The sequence below is a fragment of the Microcaecilia unicolor genome, chromosome 2 (assembly GCF_901765095.1).
Source record: "Microcaecilia unicolor chromosome 2, aMicUni1.1, whole genome shotgun sequence".
NCBI lineage: Eukaryota > Metazoa > Chordata > Amphibia > Gymnophiona > Siphonopidae > Microcaecilia > Microcaecilia unicolor.
The window spans coordinates 178,393,972-178,418,965 of NC_044032.1; the positions used below are offsets into that span (position 1 = coordinate 178,393,972).

General features: G+C 39.7%; 1 protein-coding gene across 2 annotated transcripts in view; it reads left to right on the plus strand.

The window, feature by feature from the left end:
• The window catches only part of DMXL1 (Dmx like 1), a 522,326-nt gene that overhangs the window by 465,239 nt on the left and 32,093 nt on the right, over positions 1–24,994 (plus strand). For both annotated transcript variants that reach the window (XM_030193519.1, XM_030193517.1), the window contains 4 exons: positions 11,678–11,799; positions 11,959–12,100; positions 23,332–23,392; positions 24,369–24,496. In XM_030193519.1, coding sequence (XP_030049379.1) covers positions 11,678–11,799; positions 11,959–12,100; positions 23,332–23,392; positions 24,369–24,496 — 453 coding nt within the window. The remainder of the gene's footprint in view (positions 1–11,677; positions 11,800–11,958; positions 12,101–23,331; positions 23,393–24,368; positions 24,497–24,994) is intronic.

A 24,994-nucleotide genomic window follows, 5' to 3' on the forward strand; every position in this document is an offset into this window, starting at 1 on the left:
ATACATTGGAAGAGAGATGTACTGCATGTGAACTAAGTGGAGATCTTGTATTTTCGTTTGTTTAGATGGGAAGAGTACAAATGAGCTAGACTAGAGGTTTCCAAACCTGGTCCTGGAGGCAACCCAGCCAGTCAGGTTTTCAGGAGATCCATAATGAATATTCATGAGAGAGATTGCATGCTGTGCCTCAACTGCATTCAAATCTCTGTCAAGAATATTCATTGTGGATATCCTGAAAAATTGACTGGCTGGTGTGCCTCCAGGATCAGTTTTGGAAACCATTGAACTATACTGTCAAATATTTGTGTTTGATTCTTATTTTTATTTGAAAGCCCCTTTTCTATTTTTTTTTTATTTGTTTCTTCAGTTCAGTTCTATTCCTTTATGGTCAATAAGGAATAGAACTGAACTGAAGAAACAAATCGAGACCATCCAAACGAGTGGGTTATGTCCCCCTGCCAGTAGGAGCCAGAAGGCAAAAGCGCAGAGCTAAATTAACGTCTCTTTTGGGAGGCTGGTGCTTCCTTCAGATTCTCATTATTTCTCTGGCTGCAACAGATGATGTAGATGTGTGGCCTGGTGCAGCAGCTCTGAGAAGGCTGTAGTCCCAGATTTCCATTGTAATATAGACCGAGTCCGGGGATACTATGGTCAAGTCCTTTTGGGCTGATTTCTCTCCCCCTTTGGCAATAGACTCAGATGGGCTCTGGTTTACTATACCAAGGGGTACAGGGGACATTGTCTCCAAATGGGTTATTTTTGTGTGTACCAAGACAGTTATATACCTCACTCCTAAACCAGGGTATGTGAAATATGACCCCAGTTTTTCAAATTTACTGCTAATGCTCACTGAAGTACTTGCATTGTGCCAAAGAAAGCTTCCTTCTGGAATTCATAAGATGTTACATATATAGCCAATTTATTCAGGTGTGCCTGGAAATTCTTTTTAATGAGACCTGTAGCACCCAAAATGTTGGAACATATTTCTGTATCCTTCTGCCACATTTTCTTGGTCTCATACTGCATTTATTGATCCTTAAAGATCTTGGGACTGACACTTCTGTAAGTGGTAAATGACATTTGCTCTGAGGAAAAGGATGTTATCAGTGGTGTACCACAGGGATCAGTCCTTGGGCCAGCTGTTTTTAACATCTTTGTGAGCAACATTATGGAAGGTCTGTCCGGTAAGGTTTGTCTCTTTGCAGATGATACCAAACTCTGTAATAGGGTGGACACCGTGGAGGGTGTGGATAGCATGAGGAGAGATCTAGCGAAACTTGAAGAATGTTCCAGAAATTGACAACTAAGATTTAATGCTAAAAAATGCAGGGTCATGCACTTAGGTTACAAAAATCCAAGGGAACAGTATAGTATAAGGGGCGAAGAAGTATTGTGTACGAGAGAAGAGCGGGACTTGGGGTTCATATCTGATGATTGTAAGGTAACCAAACAGGTAGAAAAGGCAATGATCAAAGCCAGAGTAATGCTTGGGTGCACAGGGAGAGGAATGGCCAGCAGGAAAAAAAGGTGATAGTGCCCTTATTTAAGTCTGTTGAGGCCCCATTTAGAATACTGTATACAATTCTGTAGACCCACCTACAAAAAGATATAAACAGGATGGAGTTGGTCCAGAGGGTGGATACAAAATTGGTCAGTAGTCTGTCATAAAATCTATGACAGAGGCTACTGACTACTCAATATGCATACTCTGGAAGAAAGATAGAAGAGAAGGGGTTATGATAGATGTTTAAATACTCTATGGTATTAATGTACAGGAGGTGAGCCTTTTTCATATGAAGGAAAACTCTGGAATGAAAAGGCATAGGATGAAGTTGAGGTTATAGGCTCAGGAGTAATCTAAGGAAATATTTTTTCACAGAAAGGGTGATGAAATAGCCTCCCAGTGGAGATGGTGGAGACAAGTGGTTGCTGAGGATGGGCAGACTGGATGGACCATTTGGCCCTTATCTGCCGTTATGTATCTATAATCAAGGTCGTTCTGGTGTTTTGTTTTGTTTTTCATTCACCGCTGTATTCTGTTTCCTGGCACTCACCTTTTCTCTGTTGGAATCAGGATGTCCCAAGTGATCACAACCTCTTAATTTCCCATGATTTTCTTAAGGTCATGATCCCAGTTTTTTTCAGATACAGTGATGATGTAGTATTTACAAAGTTTCCAATGAATAAGATGTGCCACCTTGTTATTCCTTTCTGTATAGAGATTTTCTGCCATCAGAACTTCACAGCCAACTACAAGATGAGTAACAGTTTCCAGCATATTATGACAATCTACATTTGTCTGTTGCACCATTTTTTCTATGCATGCAGTAAACCATTTCATCCATAATCTGCTTGCCTGGGCTGCAACTATCAATTGCTCATTCTTAGTTTTCAATTTACCTTTCCTTAACCATTCATGTGTCCAGTTTTGATCAACGGAGTAACATTTTGTATTTCCCGCTGTACTTAGGCATTGGCCACTTGTTGCTCCATCCCTGTTGATGTAATTCCTTGATTTTTTTCTCTTCCTTTGCAAATTCTCTTGTTTCCTTCCCTTATGGTGCTACCTATTCCTTCTACACTTTGGGATGCTTGTCCAAGGTTAATGATGGAAATGGATTCTGGAACTTTTTCTTTCCTATTTCAACACCTTTTGTGCATTTAGATCTGATGGATGCTTTTAAATAAGTCTGCAAGCCTATGATATTATCTAATCTGTTTCTGTGAGACCCATTCCTCCTTCAGCTCTGAGAATGTAGTCTTAGCATACACTGATTCTTATAAGTGACCTTGTGGGCATGGAGGAGTTTTCTGGTTCACACATCCAGTTTTTCAAGCTGTATGAAAGTGCAGGAATTGCCAACTGATTAATGACCTGTATCTATTCCTTAATGTTAATACACTCTTCAGTATCTGTTTTAGTCTCCTATAATATTCTTTACTGGTTCTTTCTTTCAGTGATTTCTTCTTGATTGTTGTTCCTTCCTCCACTCCTACATATTTATATACACCTTTCTGTTCAAGTTCCTTTAACTCACAGTTATCAGTCAGTGGGATGCTTTCAGTTTTGCTCAACTGTCCCCTAGGGGAAGTTGTCTTAACATACTTATCCAGACCAAAAGTCATCTTGATGTTGTTAGAGAAGCTTTTCTCTACTCGAAACTGATTGACTGAGAAATGGCAGAGGGTGGTGGTAAATGGTGTTTACTCAGAGAATAGAAAGGTAAGTAGTGGAATGCCTCAGGTATCATTACTGGGGCCAGTTCTGTTCAACATACTATGAGCGACATTGCTGAAGGGTTAGAAGGAAAGATTTACCTTTTTGCTGATGACACTAAGATTTACAGAAAAACAAGAAGGGAGGAGAGGAATCCTCACGTGCAACAAAGCAATGGACAAAAAAGGACAGTTCAGAGGAAATCAGGAAGTCTTTAATATGGATAGCTTAAAAACGACCCAACACGGCCATGTTTTGGCACCAGAGCCTGCATCAGGGGTCAAATAAATCTCTTGTGTTGTGGCTGGTGGATAAACCAAGAGAAATGTGGCTATATAGCTTCCTTAAGTTGAAAAATGAAAAGGACTATCGGTTGTAAAACGCTCAACTGTAGAACGCCGTGGCTGCATTACTCATCAGTGACGTCAACAGAATGGATACCCCAGAAGGAGTAGACAACAAAGGAGGGGATCTACAAAAATTAGAAGAATGGTCTAATATTTGGCAGTTAAAATTTATTTATTAGGATTTGTTTACTGCCTTTTTGATGGAATTCACTCAAGGTGCTGTACAGCAAGAATAAGTGAAACATAAATAATAGACAATTAGAGCAGTAAAAATGTCCAAATACAAATTATGGCATATATACCCTAATTCTGTATATGGTGCTCAAAATTGCATGTGTAAATTTGTGTGTGTACCCAATTGCATAAGCAATTGACAAATGAACCCATTTTCATCAATAATGGGGCACTAATAATTATCAGTGCTAATTGGCATTAATTTAAATTTAGGCATGTATCTTTAGGTGCCAGGATCCGCACATAAAATTTACACCCGGTTCAGAAAAGGGGGCACAGCCATGGGAGAGGCATAGGCAGATCAGGGGCATTCCTGGAAGTTGCATGCATAATAAGGGTTTCCCAGCACTATTTGTAGAATTGAATCCTTAATGTGAAGAACTGCAAAGTAAAGTTGATGCACTTGGAGATATACAAATCCAAAACAGCAGTAAGCAGTAGAGGGAAAGAGACTGATATGCACAGATCAGAAGAGAGACCTTGGGTGTCAGAGGATCTCAAGGCGGCAATACAATGCGACATGGTGGTGGCTGTATCCAGAAGAATGCTAGGCTGCATAGCGAAGAGGCATCAACAACAGAAAAAAGGAGGTATTGATTCCTCTGTTCATGTCATTGGTGTTCAGTTTTGGAGGCTGTGTCTCTTCAAGGACATAAGACTTGAAGCGGTCCAGAGGAAGGTGACAAAAATGGTATAGGGTTTGTGCCATAAGTCATATGAGAAGAGACTGGAAGGCCTGAATGTGTATACACTAGAGAAAAAAAGAGTTGGGGAGATATTTTAGCTTTAGTTAAATGGTATTTGCACTGTACTTAATCATGTAGAATTTTTTTTTTTTTTTTTTTGGGGGGGGGGGGGGGGTTCTCTCTGTTTATTTTGATATCTCTCTTTTCTGGTCTCTTCATAACTCCGCAGTTTTTGCGCTATCACCCTTATGGGTGGGTTTGACAGCAAGAGCTACTGACAGTACACTATTTTTTTTCCTTAGAGAGGAAGGCAGTAAAGTTTAGCCAAAAAAAAAAAAAAAGGCTTTCAGCATACCTCCTGGTCTCCTGTAGTGCTATGTTGGATTTGGTCAGGGTGTCTGAAGTGATCTCAATGCTCTCTTCTAATACGTCTGAAAAACAGGAAGGTGATGCACTGCAGGTAAGTCCTAGCAGACCAGTATGTCATTTGGTGCAATAATTGGTCTGGCGTGGGTGATTTAGCACCCAGCCAAAATCAAAAGTAGAGGGTTTCCCCAATTTGAGCTGTGACTACATGATGTGCATAGAATAAGGCTTCGTGTGATCAGCAGTCATTTTGTTGCTGTTTTCTACCAAAAATACATAAGTAAAGCAGGCCAGACCCTTTATTTCTTTCTTTCCTCTAATGGACAAATGAGGAAGCCCTTGGAAGCTGCTAGTTCCAGTGTTTTATTGTGTTACTGTTTCTACAGGTAACACACATGTCAGCGGTCTTCTCTCACCTCACAGCTAAAGAAGCAGTGGTGGGAACAGCCTGCCTCTCTACACAGATGAGGCTTCCTTTAAGGCCAGATTAAGCTTGTGACGCATAAAGAAGAAAATGTTGCAATCCAAGAACTTTAAAAAAAAAAATCCCAGTCGGTCATGCTTCAGCAGTAACTTCAGGTTCCGTTTTGTGCTTTTCCTATCCCTAATCTGTATCCTTGCACGGAGGGAGCCACAGATTGACCTTGGGCAGTGTTTGGAGTACTAGAGCATTCCCCTGGCTAGGGCAAGAGGAAGAAGAAGATTACCTAATTAGAAGGGGTAATGCTTCAGTGGAAAGGTTGTTTGGAAGAGAAGAGCTGGTGACTCTTATTTTCTAGGGCCTGAATTCTCAGTCTCATGGATGGGCCATGAGAGATGATAATCTGTAGCAGAATCCTTTATCCTTGAGCAGTCGTAAGCCTCCTCACACATTCCAAATGATTCTTGTTAAATCTGACAGCTATGTATGGGATCTTCTTAGATTGAGATGCCTGATTCTAGCCTTAAGGCAGCCAAGATATTGTATTTTCTTCCTAGTAGAGAGAAGGATGTAGGGTTGGGTCACCTAGGGGTGTTGTCTTTATCTTGTGTCACATATGCACTTTATTATACCATAATATCACTCTGTATTTGTCATACCAGAAAGGCGATCGCCTCACGGTACCATGTAAGCCACATTGAGCCTGCAAATAGGTGGGAAAATGTGGGATACAAATGCAACAAATAAATAAATCTTGTAAACTACAGTTGGAGGAAAGGACAACATTAAAGGATCCCCATGTTAGAAAGACTGAGTCTCTAGTAATCTTTTTTTTTTTTTTTCCTGTCGTCTCTCCTTGATGAATATTCAAAAACACTTATCTGGATGACAGGATCTGCTATTTCGATAAGTGCTGCTGACTAAGAGCAGATCACACAGACCAGATGGTAAGATAGTAGGCACTGTATTAAAGCAGAAGAATTAAAAAAAAAATAAACTGTGCCTGACATGACCATGTTTCACCTATGAAAGTCTGTGTCAAGGGCAGATAACTGTTAAACAGACACAAATTAAATAAAAAACCAAATCATAAAACTTAAATCATACTAAACATAATATCTTAAAAACAGAAATATAATTAGTCCACATGTAACAGCAAAAGGACCCCTTATTGATGTGTAATGGTGTTAAAACAACATTGTGTTCAATTGGAAGAGAAAGGATCAGATATGACACTTACCTAGAGGAAATGATTGAAACTCATTTCCTTGTAGAATTACTAATAATAATGGCCAATCTAAAAATTGTCAAAACAATTTTTATCGTATTTTCATACATATAAAGCACACATTATATGCATTTTTACATTTCCCCCTCCCCTGTACATGTGTGCTATATGCATGAGTGTTTTATGCCAGTTTATTTTTTACCAGTTGCATTTCTCACACAAAGATCCAAGAGAAGCAGTCATCTTAATAATGAAGACAGTTTCATTTTGTCCTGGGCTTGAAATAAAAAGAAACAGGTGAACACATTTGGGTGATATGCCAACTCCAGCCACTTCACTCATGCCTAGGCCTAGCTATAAATGATATAGCAAAATATTATTGAGAAATTGTAATTACAATATAACAAACTTTTAGCCCACTTTATAGCTAACTAGAATTAACGGTAGGTGTATGTATCTAACACAGAATTTATTTATTTATTTATTTATTGCATTTGTATCCCACATTTTCCCACCTCTTTGCAGGCTCAATGTGGCTATCCTCAATGGCATTAAAAAAAATCCTTAATCATCCTTTTCACCAGAGAACTCCTCATAAACTTCACAGTCTGTGTCATTTCACATCTTCATTGAAATACTGAAGTACTGCTGCAGACGTTCTTCTGTAATGACCCTGTCAGCATCATCATCGATGCTCTCGTCGCCGTCTGTCTTCTTCGAACTGCTGTTGACCTGATATTCCAGCTTTCTTAAATATGTTTCAAATTGTTTCTGGCTTTATTTTCTGCTCCTGCACAGGGTAATAGACAAGGCGGTCTCGAACTTGTCACTTTCACCCTCTCCAAAAGGTAACTGGGAGAAGCCTTGGAACTATAGGGACCAAAATTCAGAGGCTGGCTGAAAATACTTATGGGACACCCAACTCATTTCATATCCTCTCCTCGTATACTGTTCCTGGTCAGACCACCTTCAGAGGCCTCATTACTCAGACTTCTCCCTTACTTTCTCAGGAATGTAGTCCTCAATAGTTGTTTTAATTGGGATTGACCCCTCTGGTGTCTTCTCAGTTAGTGGCCAGACACTATTCAGGAGGATTTCCCTTCACCCTCAATGTAGACTTTGAAGGCATTTTTGGTGTGGTGAGCCACAGGGTTTTGGGTCCCAGTCTCTCCTTGAAAAAAGAGCTGAGGACATCGTACTTTTTATTTCAGGTCTCTAAAAAAAAATGAAAAAACAATATAGAGGCGGTTCTGTAAGTGGGCATCTCCATTTAGGCACCATAGGGCCATGTGATAGGAACCTAGCCTATTTTAGACCCTAGGTGCCTAGATTTTGTTATAGAATAGTAACATAACTTGGTATTGGCATGTCTAACATTTAAGTGCCCAGCCCCCCCCCCCCCCCCCCCCCACAGCTGGCATAAGTGCAGGCACCAAAGTGTGCCATCAATGCACATAACGTATAATAGTCTGTAAGTTACATGCTTAAGTAGTTGTCTTATCTATGTCTGCTTCTGTGTACACAACCTTGCAGATACGCACTATATAAGTTGAGAAAGTATTTTCAGAATAGTGCTCAGGCTAGTACGTATATAAGTGTTAGTATTCTAAACATTTACACACACAATGGTCATGTAGGTATTACTACCCATTTTATAGAATTGCAGTACACAAGTGAACTTGAACTTGTACTACAGCATTAACAGCCTCTAGCAGGCACAGCAGCAGGGCCTAGTTTAGTCTTAGGGGGGGAAAAAAGAGTGAGAAAAGCATTACCATAGTATACAACCCTTTTCCCATACTTTTAAACTGAAACTTTTTCTAGAGGTAGAAACTTAACAGCCAAAGAACATTAAAAAGGATTGTAGCAATGCTCACGTTTTGTTCTAAAGGACAGTTATTTTCTGTTTTATGGCCGCTGGAGAGTTAGCACTGCTACTGACCTGAATTAGGTATTAATTAATGTGTGAGGAAGCAGAACATTTGCAAAGGTTATTAAGGGCAATCTGATTACTGAGTTAGCTTTAAAAAGGTCTGTTTGAAGCAGTCCCCTAAGATTCAAAACTATATAAAGAGGAAAGGTCCCACTTAACTTTCTTTCTGAGAAGTTCAGAGAGAAGAGGACATTTCTCCGGTAAGCGAACATTATTTTACTCTGTGCAAATATTTGGGTTTAAGGTAGGAATTGTAGGTTGTTGATAGGCGGAATAAAAATATAAAAAAGCAAACTTTATCAACTAGTCTCCATACTCTTTCCCCCCTAGTTTTAAAACTTGAACTTGTACTACAACATTAACAGATAGCCTCTAGCAGGCACAACAGGGCCTAGTTTAGTCTTAAATCCCACCCCCCACCCCCTTTATAGTCAGTTATTTTAATTAGGATAGAGAGTTTTAGTTACATTTCATTACTTTCTAAGAAGCAAACACTAATTAAATCACACATTATACCATATAAGATAAAATCTTTTTTTATATTAGACTAATATACTTAATACCTTAGCAAGTTTTAAATTATTGAAAAACTGAAAAATACTAAGATGGAGATAGCAGTCCAGCAGCGAGAGGGGTGCTATCCAGTCTTTTGCCTTGAGTGTCACATGTATGATTATCTCCCAGTTGGTGAGCAGTTATATGTATGTGCCCGATGCAAAGAGCTCCTAGCTCTCAAAGAACAGGTCCGTTTTCTTGAGGCTACATTAGCAGATTTGGAGGAGCTGAGGGAGACAAAGAGGTATATAGAGGAGACTTACAGGGACGTTGTAGAGAAGTCCCACCTCCAGTCTGGCAGACCCTGTGCTGCCTTGGAGGAGAAAGGTCTCCTAGAAGGAGAGCATCACCCTGGTAAAGTAGGAAGTACTCCTGTAGCAAGGACCTGCCCACCAGGGGATGCATTATCCTCTCGCACCGAGGATATGTCTCCGAGAACTTCAGCCCACGTAGGAAGGATTAGGATAGCTGTTGTAGTTAGTGATTTGATTATTAGGCATGTAGATAGCTGGGTGGCTGCTGTGCGTGAGGATCACCTGCCTGCCTGGTGTGAAGGTGGTGGACCTAAAGCGTCACCTAGACAGGATCTTGGATAGTTCTGGGGAGGAGCTGGCTGTCTTGGTACATTTGGGTACCAATGACATAGGAAGCTTCCTCTCCCAGTGTAAGAGGGGGTGTACTGCATGCTCAGGCCTCGACTCTTACATCCTGCAAGGTGCCAGCGTTGATGATCCAGGTATTAGCATCGATGGAGCCTCAGAGAAGGCCTGGGGCTGTTCCGCTGAGGGCGCAAGCACCTTTGATGCCAAAGCTGGAACTCCCTGCAGCAACTGTATAAGCATACTCCGGAACTGCTTATTGAGGTCGGGCATTGGCAAAAGCATGGGAGCTGGAATAGAGGCAGCCTGTGAAGTCATCAGTGCCGAGCTGGTGGCGAGGCCTGGCCGCACGATGACTGGTGCACTAACACCACTTCTACAGAGGGGTAATGCTCCTCTTGATGCTGGCACTTCTCAAGTATCTGAGAGTCCGATGCCCCATTGCCCCGACACCGTACATCAAGGAGGACCAGTGCGTATGCTTTTTGGGTTTCCCCCAATGCATAGCGCCTCAATCCCTTGGTGCTGATGAGGACGCTACGTAAGTATTGCCATACTGGGACAGATTGAAGGTCCATCAAGCCCAGCATCCTGTTTCCAACAGTGGCCAATCCAGGTCTCAAGTACCTGGCAAGATCCCAAAAAAGTACAGTATATTTTATGCTGCTTATCCTAGAAATAAGCAGTGGATTTTCCCCAAGTCCATTTTAATAATAGTCTATGGACTTTTCCTTTAGGAAGCCATCCAAACCTTTTTTAAAACCCCGCTAATCTAACTACTTTTACTACATTCTCTGGCAACAAATTCCAGAGTTTAATTACACATTGAGTGAAGAAACATTTTCTCCCATTCATTTTAAATTTACCCATTTATATTCTATTACAGAACCTAGGCACCTAGATTTCATTATATAAGAGGCACTTACACAGCCTCGGGGTGCATCAGTAGTGGTACCTAGTTTTAGAATTGCACCAGTAATTCATAGATATGTAAGGAAATTGTGTGTAATAGGGAAAATAACTGAGACCTCTAATCAAGAGAGGGACCTGGAGGAGGTGATATTTGGCAACCTCAAAGTTGCCAAATGTTGTGGTAATGCAGTCAGGAGAGCTAGTGGAATGCTGAGTGTATATACAGAAGTATAACCTGTAGAAAGCAGGTGATCTTATTGGTGAATATTTATCTGGTGTATTATCATATGTAGTCCAAGGAACAGCGGTGGTGGTCCAGGAAAGGAGGAGGGTTTACATAAAATTTTATTGAAGAATGACTGTACTTGGCTGAGATTTGGCAACAGCCTTTATCAAGGTCAACACAGTCTTTAATATAAGATCAATGAGACAGAAGTTCTTGCATAATCTCCAGGAAGATTTTTAAATCAAGTTTTCAGTTGAAGCCTGCAGGAGTTTTCTAATTAGTCAAATCTTTAAAAACGCAGCTGAAATTGTAGCATGAATTTCAGCTACATTTTTAAAGATTTGACTAATTAGAAAACTCCTGCAAGCTTAATTTGTGAACTTGATTTAAGTCTGCCTGGAGATTGTGTATGGACTTCTGTCCCTTTGAGCTTATATCGAAGACTTTGTTGACCCCTGATGAAGTCTGTAGCTGAGACTCTGTCAAGTAGGGTAATTCTTCAATAAAAGTTTGCGAACCCTTAGTTTTCTTCTCCTTTCCTAGATGACCACTGCTTTTCTTGGACTTTTGGCTGACTTTGCAGAGGTTTTCTCCTTTTTCTCTTCCCATATTATCATATATGGCCAGAGAAGTTTTCAGGTAAGAGCATTAAAAAATAAATATGGTTGTACAAAAGCACATCCTCAACCCCTGCATAAAAAAGTGGGCTCTGGTCCTCTAAACCTCCATACCTCAATAAATTGGTTAGTCTATAAAGTGTCACCCACCTCTGTCATTTTTGTTACACTAGCCTAACACAGCTACCCCATTTAAAGTTTATACTGTATGGTATTGCAGTACAGAAGTAAATAAAATGACCCTTATGTGCTGTCTTCATTTTGTGTGTTTGTGTGTGTGTTAGCAGTACAGTTAATCACAACTTTAAGCCTTTATCAAATGTTCATGTATTCTAGGCAAATAGGAATTGCATAGCAATAGCTTCCAGCCATGATGTTCAAGAACTTGATGTGTCTGGGATTCTGGCTACACAAATCTATTCGTGGGCAGATGATGAAATGGAGGTGGAGACAAAAGGGTACTTTTCTTTCATGTTTAATGAATACATTTTCCTTACTATTTTCTGGTTATATCCCTAAGTTAAAAATGCCTTGATAAAACATTTCATTCTTTTTCTAATAAAGAAATTCTCTCCTAGAATATAACGTTTTTTTCCCTGCTGATGTAAAATTTGCAGGACAGATGATTTCCTGGTAATACATACTCGTGATGATCTAGCAACTGTTCAAAGTAGTACACCCTATACACACAGTAATCCTGGAACTCCAATCAACGTGCCATGGCTTGGTGGTACACAGACGGGTAGAGGTGCTTCTGTGGTAAGTGAAATTAGGCATCAGTATATATTAGTTTATCAGCCTTCAGGGTTTCAAAGCACTCTTGTCTTATGCCACCCATATAAGAGTTGGCTGTAATTTCCCTTATATCTGAACAGATTTTTCTGGCATGTGCCTCTTTTGTAAACTGATATTGTGCTCAGTTGTTATAGATGAGCAAAATAGTTATAACGCTCTAAAATCAGTTTAATGATTGCTTATGTCGTTCTAGTTATTGCTTTACAGCAGTGTTTCTCAAGCATATGCTTGGGAGAATCTGCATACATGTCATTAATTTTTTTGCAAATTTATCTCATCTGTAATCATTATGGATGTCTTGAAAACCAGAGTTGAAAAAGAATGAACCCGGAACAGCTTGACAAACATTGCTTTACAACTTGTGACAGGTTTAGTTAGCTTTTTAAGCCTTTTCTTGTATTACAGTTGTGTATGGAGTACATTCTACTGATAGTAACATAGTAGATGACGGCAGAGAAAGACCTGTACGGTCTATCCAGTCTGCCCAACAAGATAACTCATATGTGCTTCTTTATGTTTATATCTGACCTTGATTTGTATCTGCCATTTTCAGGGCACAGACCGTAGAAGTCTGCTCAGCACTAGCCCTGCCTCCCAACCACTAGCCTCACCTCCCACCACCGGTGCTGCCACCCAATCTCCGCTAAGCTTCTGAAGATTCATTCCTTCTGAAGAGAATTCCTTTTTTCTCCCACGCATTTTTTAATTCCGTTACCGTTAAAAAATACTTCCTGACATTTTTCTTGTCTGCCCCCCTTCAACCTCATTTCATGTATTCTAGTTCTACCGCCTTCCCATCTCCGGAAAAGGTTAGTTTGCGGATTAATACCTTTCAAATATTTGAACATCTGTAGCATATCACCTCTGTTTCTCCTTTCCTCCAGGATATACATGTTCAGGTCAGCAAGTCTCTCCTTGTATATCTTGTAACACAAATCCCATGCCATTTTTGTAGCTTTTCTTTGCACCACTTCAATTCTTTTTACATCCTTAGCCAGATACGACCTCCAAAACTGAACACAATACTCCAGGTGGGGCCTCACCAATGACTTATACAGGGGCATCAACACCTCCTTTCTTCTGCTGGTCACACCTCTCTCTATACAGCCTAGCAACCTTCTGGCTACAGCCACCGCCTTGTCACACTGTTTCGTCACCTTCAGATCCTCAGATACTATCACCCCAAGATCCCTCTCCCCGTCTGCACATATCAGACTCTCTCCGCCTAACACATACGTCTCCCGTGGATTTCTACTCCCCAAGTGCATCACTTTACATTTCTTTGCATTGCCAAACCTTAGACCATTCTTCTAGCTTCTGCAGATCCTTTTTCATGTTTTCCACAGCAAGCAGATTGAAATACCATATTTTATTTTAATGTTATTGGTTGCAACTAGTGCATAGCTTCATTGCCCTTTCAAAATTTTCAAATATTATACAATTGCATACCATTGTTTCCTGTATAGCGAGCTGTAAACTCACATTGTGCTTACCGCCACTTAGTAAAGGAGCCCTTAATTACTTCACTAATTACTCCTATCTCTACATTATTTATAAATATGTTAAAAAGCAGTGGTCCCAGCACAAACCCCTGCAGAACCCCACATAAATAAACATGTGGATAAAGGTGAGCCAGTTAATGAAGTGTATCTAGATTTTCAGAAAGCTTTTGACAAAGTTCGTCATGAGAGATCCTGAGAAAATTAGAGTCATGGGATAGAAGGCAATGTTCCGTTGTGGATTAGGAATTGGTTATTGGACAGAAAGCAGAGGGTTGGTTAAAAGGCCATTTCTGTCATTGGTGGAGGGTGAATAGTGGAGTGCCACAGGAATCCATACTGGGACGCTGCTATTTAGCATATTTATAAATGATCTGGAAATTGGAACAACGAGCGAGGTGATTAAATTTGCAGATGACACAAAACTATTCAAGGTTGTTAAAACGCTTGCCGACTGTGAAAACTTTCAGGAAGACCTTAGGAAATTAGAAGGCTGGGCATCCAAATGACAGATGAAATTTAATGTGGGTAAATGTAAAGTGATGTACATTGGGAAGAATAATCCAAATCATAGTTACCTGATGCTAGGGTCCACCTTGGGGATCAGAACCCAAGAAAAAGTTCTATGTGATGTTGTAGACGATATGCTGAAATCATCTGCCCAGTGTGCAGCGGCCAAAAAAGCAAACTGGATGCTAGGAATTATTAAGAAAGGGATGGTAAATAAAACTGACAATACTGTAATGCCTCTGTATTGCTCCTTGCGACCTCACGTTGAGTATTGCGTTCAGTTCTAGTCGCTGTATCTCAAAAAAGATATAGCTGAATTAGAAAAGGTTCAAAGAAGAGCGACCAAAATGATAAAGGAGATGGAACTCCTTTCGTATGAGGAAAGTGCTAAAGAGGTTAGGGCTCTTCAGCTTGGAAAAGAGACAGCTGAGGAGAAAGTTTGATTGAGGTCTACAAAATCCTGAGTGGTGTAAAACGAGTAGAATTGGATCGATTTTCTTTTGTTACTCTTTCAAAAAGTACAAAGACTAGGGGACACTCAATGAAGTTACATGGAAACATTTTTAAAACAAATAGGAGGAAATATTTTTCCCCTGGCTGGAGGATATATTAACAGCAGTTAGCAAAACTGAGTTTAAAAAAGGTTTCGACAAGTTCCTTGATGAAAGTCCATAGTCTACTGTTGAGACAGACAAAAGGCAGCCACTGCTTGCCCTGAGATTGGTAGCACGGAATGTTGCTACTATTTGGGTTTCTGCCAGGTACTTGTGACCTGAATTGGCCACTGTTGGAAAGAGGATACTCGGTTAGATGAACCATTGCCCTGACCCAGTATGGCTATTCTTATATTCATTTGCCTTGCCTAACCACATTCACATTACCAAATCTCATCCACCAGTCTTACAGCTCTATATAGTGTCAAACACTTGATAAAATTAATAAGATTATTCACTCAGCCATTAGTAATAATTGTCTAAGTAATGCAACTTACACAAATAAGAAGTTCTGCATATGCACATTGCCAGGTCTACAGCAAGCAACACCCCACAAAAGTAATTGCAGTTCAACAATAATCTCTCAACTACTTTCTCATACCGAACCTTCCTTGATCTTCACCCTTAGCAAGCAGGATTCAGACAATTCAACTGTGGTTACCTCTTTTCTCAACGACTTGTGTTCTGTTTAGGATAGTTATGATATCTGTTTAGTGGTTTCCCTTGACCTTTCTGCAGCATTTGATTTCCTTCAACACAGTTTGGCTTTTGTTAGTTTGTGTGGCTTAGTTCTTTCCTGGTTTTCCTCATTTTAACAGGGCTGCTCTTTCACAGTTAAAACCTCTGCTGGTACTTCTGCTTCTTATCCTGTCACCTGTGGTGTTCCACAGGGTTCTGTCCTGTCCTTCCTATTTAATATTTAAGTCTACATATTATATACAGGTAGGTAGAAGAAGGTGAAATTCCACTATATAAAACTGTGTCTTTCATTTGTGCCCCAATTAAATGCAAAAATGTTTAGAATATTAGGATATTCACTCATATGTCTGCACATATGCATATACATGCTGGATATGTGCCTAAGTGCTAATCTATAACTACATATCTCCAATAGCATGTAGTTTATAAGTGGGCATACAGATATATGGAGTCTATTCACGCTGAAAGAATATAATATTTTAAATTAAGATCCAAATTCTATATGTAGCGCTTAAAAATGGGTACTGAAAATTTAACGCATTTAGCACTATTCTATAAGGGGTATGCATCCTTATAGAATTGTGCTTAGTTCTTTAACTGCGCCTAACATTAGGCACCTACAATTGGCCACCAATGAGCAGGCCTAGTTGCAGGTGCCTACAGTTAGGCATGATTCTATATGTATGCACACAACATTTAGTAACATCAAAAAAAAATGCCCTTAACCATGCCCCCAAATAGTCTTGCGCATTAGGATTTACGCACAGATCATTATAGAATATGCTGTCCTAATTAAGGCTAATTAGTGCTAATTGGTTGCTTTCATCAGTTATCATTGCTGAATAGCTCGTTATTCAGTTATGTGCTTTAAATTGGGCATGCGCCCAATTTAATGCGTGTATCTCTAGGCGCCATATGTAGAATTTGGTCATAAGTACATATCTCTGTAACATAGGTGCACACATGCCAGCCCTATGGTTGGCATAAGTGCTTGTCCTAAAGCACTCATGCACATATCTACCTGGTTACACTAGTACTCTATAGAGGAAAGTAGATGCTTCCTTTTCTTTATAGAATACGTACTGATCAGGTGCCTGTATATAGGCACACAGAGAATTACCTCCAAAATAAGAGATCGCTTCTGACAAGAAAAGAGTACTGAAGAGTTCTGTTTTGGAGGAGACATAAATAAATGAACATATAAATACTATGTTATACAATTAAATGTACAATTAGTGGTAAGTAAAATGAGAACATGCAAATGAAACATAGTCCAGTAAATGAAGTATGTCTGGGAAAAAACTAGAGAATGCATTTCAAAATTTGAGGCAAAAAAAAAAAAAATCACAATTCCAAAAAATAAACTTAGGCCCAATTTTCAGTCAGTAAGTATTTCTTTAAGCACTAGCCACTGGTGGCTGAATTAGACCTGGGTATTCACTGCTGGCCTCCATCTAGAAACCAGCACTGAATATCCAGGTGTTTGAAAACACCTGGAAGTTATCTGTATACAGCCGATAGGGTGTTGTACTCAGATAACTAACTGAGCATAGCTAGGACTGCCTTTTGTGCAGTCCAGCATGCCCAATTAGCTATCCTGGCACACACATTCAAGTATCTGCAGTGTTCAGATAACTTCTAGGTCTGCCCCACCATTAACAGGATAGTGCTGCACCAGTCAGAGCAGATGTTCAATGGCACTATGTTCTTAAATGATACTAAATATCTGCACAAGAGCCTGCCAGCATGAATTAACCATTAACCGTGCAGGAGCCTCTCCTGCCTGCTTAAATCATTTTAAATATCGGCTCTTTAGAAATTTACTGTGGATAGTGTCTATCAAACTTTTCAAACTTATTGAAAATATTTATCAACAAATATAGTAGTAGTAAAAATAATGCATGAAAAAAACATTTCAGAAGGAAAGCCACAAGCAGCTGAAATGCTGATGTCGCTAGATGTAATCCTCTGCTAAGTATTTGGCATCTTCACAAGTATGTTAACTGCTGAAGAGAAACTACTCATGCTGAAAACAGAACATAGTAACACTGTACAGGTCTTATCAGTCATCATCTACTGTCCATCCAGTCTGCCCAACAAAATAAACTTGTAGCATAAAGTATGATGTGATGCGATACTATGTATGCATACTTGATCTTGATTTGTCCTTGCTATTTTCAGAGCACAGACCGTAGAAATCTGCCCAGCACTGGCCTTATTCTCCAATTACTGAAGCTGTCATCAAAGTCCCACTCCAGCCTATCCAAATCTGTCCAGCCACAATCAGGGCACAGATCGTAGAAGTCTGCTCGGCACTGACTTTGCTTTCCCAATTACTAGAGTTGCCATCGCATTTTTGAATTCTGTTACGTAGAAGAAGAAAGAAACATGACTGCAGATAAGGACTGTATTGCCCATCCATCCTCAGTAACCACTAACTCCTCCTTTTCCTAAAAGATCCCACGTGTCTGTCCTAGGCCTTCTTAAACTCTCACGTTCTTTATCTCCATGACCTCCACTGGGAGGCCATTTCACGCATCCACCCCCCTTTCTGTGAAAGAGTATTTCCTAAGGTTCGTCCTAAGCCTGTTTCCTCTTAACTTCATCCTATGCCCTCTTATTTCAGAGGTTTCCAATTCATGTTCTCTAGTTCTACTTCCTTTCCATCTCTGTATATGAATACCTTTCAAATAATTTGAATATCTATCATATCATCCTGTCTCTCCTTTCCTCCAGGGTGTACATCTTCATGTCATCAAGTCTCTCATACGTCTTGTGGCAAAAACCCCATAACTTTTTCGTTGTTTTTCTCTGAACCGCTTCAAGTCTTTTTTTTTTTTTTTACATCCTGAGTAAGATATGGTCTCCAAAATTGAAAACAGTATTCCAGGTGAGACCCCACCAACAACTTGTGCAGGGTCACCAACAATACCTTTCTTTTGCTGGTTAAACCACTCTATGCAGCCTAGCATCCTTCAATCTGTTTCCACTGCCTAGTCACATTGTTTCGTTACCTTGAGATCCTCAGATACCATCACCCCAAGGTGACTCTCCTGAGGTGTGCTCATCAACTTCTCACCTATCTCAGACATCTCCTTTGGATTTTTGCACCCCCAGGTGCATAACTCTGCATTTCTTCACATTAAATTTTAACTGCCAGACCTTTCGCCATTCTTCTAATTTTTGGAAATCTCTTCTCATGGTTTCTACTCACTCCACGATATCCACTACATTTGTGTCATCCGCAAAAAGGCAAACTTTTCCTTCTAATCCTTCAGCAATGTCTCTCATAATACATTAAACTGAATTGGCCCCAGTACCGACCCCTGAGGCACTACTCACCTTTCTTTCCTCCAAGTAAACTCCATTTACAACCAACCTCTGTTGCCTGTCGGTCAACCAGTTTCCAATTCAGTTCACCATTTTGCGTGCTAAGTTCAACTCTCAGCTTATTCTTGAGTGTTCTGTAAGGAACCATATCAAAGGCCCTGCCAGAATCCATGTAGATTACATCTAGTGCGTGTCTATCCAGAATAAAGGAGAAAGTTATTTACAAAACCTTTAGAGCAGAAACAACAGTGACTTTTTTTTTTAAGCCATAGTGGCTTTTTGAGATGTTTTAAAGATGAGGATGACTCTGGGGATAGAGGTGATGTTGTAATTGACTTTTGTAAACAATATGCTCCAGTTTACTAAGCAACAGTAATAGCTGTCCATGTGCTAGTGCCGACATGGCCCATTCACTTTGAATGGGCTGTATTGGCACTAGTGCATGGACAGCCGCTAGCGCTGCTTCGTAAGCAGCAGAGCATGTAAATATTGCTTAAACAGAGCTTACTATCTTGAGATTTAAAAATAAATAATGCAATTTTTCACTGCTAGTTTAGTTGAATATACTTGAAATTAAAATTGTTCATATCTTTAAAGTGAAAAGATTCTTCATAAAAATGGTTCATTTTCATGTACAGTTGAAAACAAAAAAAAGAGAAAACCCCTACAAATCAAGGCACAGACAAAAATGAAAGTAGGGGAGGACCAGTACAATTCCAACTCAAGGGTAAAAAGCAATTTTATTAGTTGGACTCAACTCAGATCTGCATTGTGGTGTGGGGGCGCTTGCCTCAGGAGTTGACAAATCCAGATGGGTGTGGATATCAGTGTACACAAACTCATGCAGACACTTTACAAAGCATGTGAAAATAACTAAAAAAAAAAAAAACTCTGTCCTTGGTAATGCAAGTACCAGCAGAATAAAATATTTTGTGCTACAACTAAATTGCAGGTTTAAAAAAAACCTGGTCACAAGGAACAGCAATGCTGTTGATATTTGATTTTTTTTTTTTTTGGGGGGGGGGGGGGGAGGGGTTCACACGCCTTGTAAAGTGTCTGCATGAGTTTGTGTACACTGATACCCACACCCATCTGGATTGATTTGTTGTATCCTGAGGCAAGCGCCTGCACACCAAAATGCAGATCTGTGTTTTCTCTTCTTTTTTGTTTTCATCCATTTTATGAAGATAGGAATCTTTTCATTTTCCATGTACATTCATATTTAGCTAGAGATGATTATGAATAGTATTCTACCATTCTTATTAATTTCAGTCCATTTACTACTTAGAGAGGCATATTTTCAAAGCACTTTATAGAGCTTTGTAAGTCTTTGAAAATGATCCCCATAGTAACCTATTTATTTATTTATTAGGATTTATTTACCGCCTTTTTGAAGGAGTTCACTCAAGGCGGTGTACAGTAAGAATAGATCAAACAGGAGCAGTAGGCAATTACAGCAGTAAAAATATTCGAAAACAATACAAAGTATGGCATGGTATACTAGCAATGTCAACACAATACATAATAGAACATTATAATTGGTAGTGAAGGGCAGGGCTTTTTTGTGCCGGTTGCGCCAGTACAGCGTACCGGCACCTTTTTTCATCTGTTCTAACTTTGAGCTGCACTCGCACTGCACTCTCTCTCGCCACTGCCTCTGCCACCAACGATAGCTGTCTGTCCTGAGCTTTTCTTCCTCCCGCCCGCCTACCTACGTGTTCCAACATTTGTTTTTTCTCTTCGGAATACTAACAGAGGCAGCGTTCCACATTCAGCTGCCTGCCCTGAGTCAGCCCACGAGTCCTCTTTTCTCTCTGCCGCGCCCCTGCGGAAACAGGAAGTTTCAGCAGAGGGGGCGGGACACAGCAGAGAGAGAGAAGGACTGCAGAACCGACGCAGGGGAAATGTTTAGCGATGCTGGCAAGGGAGGGGCGGGGTGCAGGAGAAAGACATGGGGAGGGAGGAAATTTTCACCTGACCTGGGCACAGGGTGGGAGCGCAGGAGAGAGAGATGCTGGACTCTGGACTCAGTGGAGATTAGAAAAAGCGGGAGATGGCCGACTGGGTGAGCCCATAACACTGATTCATGCAAAAAAATACATTAGAAGTAAGGGACTGCCTATGCCTGGTCAATCTGTAAAAAGTTTAAAGGTGTTCCAGTTGGATAGGCTGTGCCTTCAAAGGTGGAGCAGATAAGATTTTTTTTTTAACTTATTGGACAGCTTTTTAATTTATTTGAAAGCTTCCCAAAGAAACAGCAGTTATAAACTCTGTATTTTGTGCTCATTTTTCTACACTGTCCTATACAATACAGATGGCAAAATTTTAGTGAGTCTAACCTGTTTCTTGATGGGTTCACCTTAACTATTGTTCTAATATGCCTTGGGAAGCCTGGTATTATAAATATTGGAAGTAAAATTAAACTCTCCATTTATTTGGGGCACATGGAATCACATCTTCACCTGGACATGGATTGAGAGGAAAGCAGGGGAGAGAGAAGAATTGCTGGACATGGATAAATGAATGGAGGGGAGGGCAGGGGAGAGAGGAGAATTGCTGGACATGGATGGAGAAGAGAGCAGGGGAGAGAGGAAAATTGCTGGACATGGATGGAGAAGAGGAAAGGGAGAGAGGAAAATTGCTGGACATGGATGGAGAAGAGGAAAGGGAGAGAGGAGAATTGCTTGACATGGATGGAAGGAGGGCAGGAGAGAGAGGAGAATTGCAGGACATAGATGGAGAAGAGGGTGGGGAGAGAGGAGAATTGTTGGACATGGATGAAGGAGGGCAGGGGAGAGAGGAGAATTGCAGGACATGGATGACGAGAGAGAAGAGAATTGCTGAGCATGGATCGAGAGGAGAGCAGGGGAAAGAGGAGAATTGCTGGACATGGATGGATAGAGGGGAGGACAGGGAAGAGAGGAGAATCACTGGATATGGATGGAGGGGAGGGGGGAAATGCTGAACATGGATGCAAGGGATGGGAGAGAGGAGAAATGCTGGACATAGATGGAGGGGAAGGAAGAGAAAAAAAGAAGATACACATGGATGGAGATGAGGGAAAGGGATGAAAGGAGAAAAACTGCACATGGATGGAGAAAATAGGCAAAAGCTGGATCCACGTTATACCTCCTCTAGTCAATTCCACAGAGGAGGGCCCAGCTTTTACTTATGTATGTAGGGCATGAAATGAAGAAGAAAGGAGGAAAGTAAAGAAATAAATGGACATGAAGCCCTGGAAACGGAGTTAAGATAACAGATAGACAGCAGCAGAATCAGATACTGGGACCAACATGATCAGAAAAATAAAGTCACCAGACAACAAAGGTAGAAAAATAATTTTATTTTCATTTTAGTGTTTGGCAAATGTCCAATTTGAGAATTTACATCTGTCTTATTTTGCACTGTATAGGAGTTAACATGTTTCTTTCTGGTAGTGTTCTGCATGCAGAGTCTAGCTTCTTAGGATTTCAGGTTAATTTTTGCCTGTATTTGGAGGGGCTATCTGTTCTGCATGTGTGATTGCAAGGCCATGTGTCTGAATAGGGATCTGTTTGTTAGGTTCTGAGATTTTGATAACATATTGTGTTTCATATTTGGCAAGACTGTTCTCCTAATTCCTGGTCTGTGTACTAATTTGTTTTGTGTCATTTTGGGTATACTGGAGCTGTACCAGCTTATAGAAATGATTTATAATGGGAAAAAATGACAAGTTATTTTTCTTCTCCTATACTGGTGTAATATTTTCATTGATCTCTTTTACTAGCCATGGTTCATATAAACAGGTGTGTGGCTACTGAAGCGGTGGAGTCGGATAGTGACCCCACCCCTAAGGTTATCCATAATGAGTACCAGTACCTTTTTTCCTACAAAAAAAGCACTGGTGAAGAGTAAGGCAAAGTTGTAACATATAGATGGGTAAGAAAGTAGGAAGAATTAGAAAGTAAGGTGACTGATTTGAAGAAAGTTGCCTATGGAACTTTGTAAGTCTAAGTGCTTTGAAAATGAGCCCCAAAGTCACAAATTTTCCATTTGTCTGCAACAAGTGGCAAGTATGTTTTAATTCTCTACAGATTTATTTTAGGCTGCAGGATAGCATCTGATTATGTTTTCTCCTATCTTTGGGCCCTGTTTACTAAGCCACGCTTTAGGTACACTAGCATTTTTAGCGTACACTAAAAATTAGCATGCACTAATGCTAGGGTGTCTCTAGCGTTAGTGTGCACTAATTTTTAGTGTGTGCTAAAAACGCTAGCACACCTTAGTAAACAAGGCCCTTTATTTATTTATTTTTTTAAGTCTTTATTAAGCATTGAAAAGACAGGTAAAACAGAAGAGTAACTGTAAAATGTCGTTCAAGATAAACACAACCAAAGTATCCTAGAGCATAAATTAAGCCACACTCAACAAGGCCCTTTATTTCTTTCCTTTATTTTTGTTAGTTTATGTTTACCTTTCAATATTTTCTTGTTTCTGTATTTGTATTGCTTATCTTAATGTAAGATTAGTGTATGTTATCTGTACCAGGGCCCATAGGAATAAGATAGGTCCTATGGCAGATAATGTGTTAGGACCCCCCCCCCCCCCCCAAATAATTTTTCATCGCTAGTTCATTGTTTAACTGTATACATTACCATTATTTAACAATGTATGTTTTTAACAGATGATCAAGAAGCTTCTTAACAATGTCAGAAGAATGGCCTCTCATCCAACACTACCATATTGTAAGTTGTTAGTGTGTCTACCCCTTAGATATATTTTGGACTGAATATCAGCCTCTGCATCGGTAGTCCTTATTTTCACATTTTTGAGTAATTTGTGTGATGTTTCTTCAGAGTTTTAAATGTCATATTTTGGTTACCATTTCAAAATATTGATATTTCAGCTCATACCCGATATTCTTTATTTTCGAGAAACTCTTAACCCATCTAGCTTATAGGCATTATTGGGAAATTAAATATTATGGAATAAACAATACGATAACCAATATATATTTTGCTACATTGGATGAAAATAAAAATGTGTTAAATTTCCCTAAGTTCATCCCATTAATTGATTTTAGTTTTGCTATTCTTGTGTTCTTATACTATTTTGTGTGTCAACATTTGTCCTTTTTTAATGTTGTGAACCTGCCAAAAATCATCTCAATTGGTAGGCTATACATTCTCAAAATAAATTGATTAATGTACATCCTCTGCTAGTCAGGGAATTGAGCTGCAATTAAGAGATGTGACATATATCCATTCATTTGCCTTATCTTCTTTTTAACTTTATTTGGATGATTTTTAGCCTTAATTTTAATTGGAGTGAAGGCTTTAACAGATAGTTAAATGTCTGTTTTTACTGCAGTTTGTCTCTACATCCTACGTACTCCTGTTTTGCTCCCCCTCCCCCTTTTCTGGATTAGCAGGCCTTCCATCAAACCTTATGTGGCAGTAACCTTAAGAGGGACTTCAGATTTTTCTTCTTTCCAAAGCAGATGAATGATTTGAGGGGGTAGAACTGAATTATAGGCAAAATGTAATTATTTTCAAAATAAATGCTAGGAGTGGTGGGGGCTATCTCTGAACCTGTAATTTGGCCACCTGTCCTGGGAGTTTTTATTGTTTAAAAAAAGCAGGATATTACAATAGGTGTTAAAATCATTTAGGAAGGGTTAAATTTAAAGCCATGCTTCTATTTGTATTGTTTTTTATGCAGATCTAACAGGTGCTCAAGATGGTAGTGTAAAAATGTTCGAGTGGGGCCATTCACAGCAAATTGCATGTTTTCGGTCTGGAGGGAACTCGAGGGTGACTCGCATAAGATTCAGTCACCAAGGAAATAAGGTATACAATCAGGTTTTCTTTATTTTTGTTGATTTTTTTTTTCTTCTAAAATACAAGTTTTACAGTGTGTTTCTTGGAACTCCTTGGGGCAAACTCTAGGGGTATTGGTGATGGCATAACCTTTATTTACCTTCTTACACCTGTTTTTATTATTTTATGTTTTACTTATTTCTTTGATTGTGTAATGGATATCCTAGTTTTTTGAGGCCACAAACCAGTGGCGTAGTTAGCCCTGACATTTTGGATGGGCCCAGAGCTAATTTGGGTGGGCACTATGTATATAGGTATGAGTCGTGTTTCATGGGATAGTCTAAATAATGCCTTAGCGTGCACTTGATGACAAAATTATATGCCCAACAGATGTCTTGCATCAACATAAACCACATACATACTTTATGGAACACAGAAATTTTTTAAATAAATTTAAAAATGTCAATCCTGCGCTATCCCACAATTCTAGGCAGGTTACAACTGTTATATACATAAAATTTCACGAGA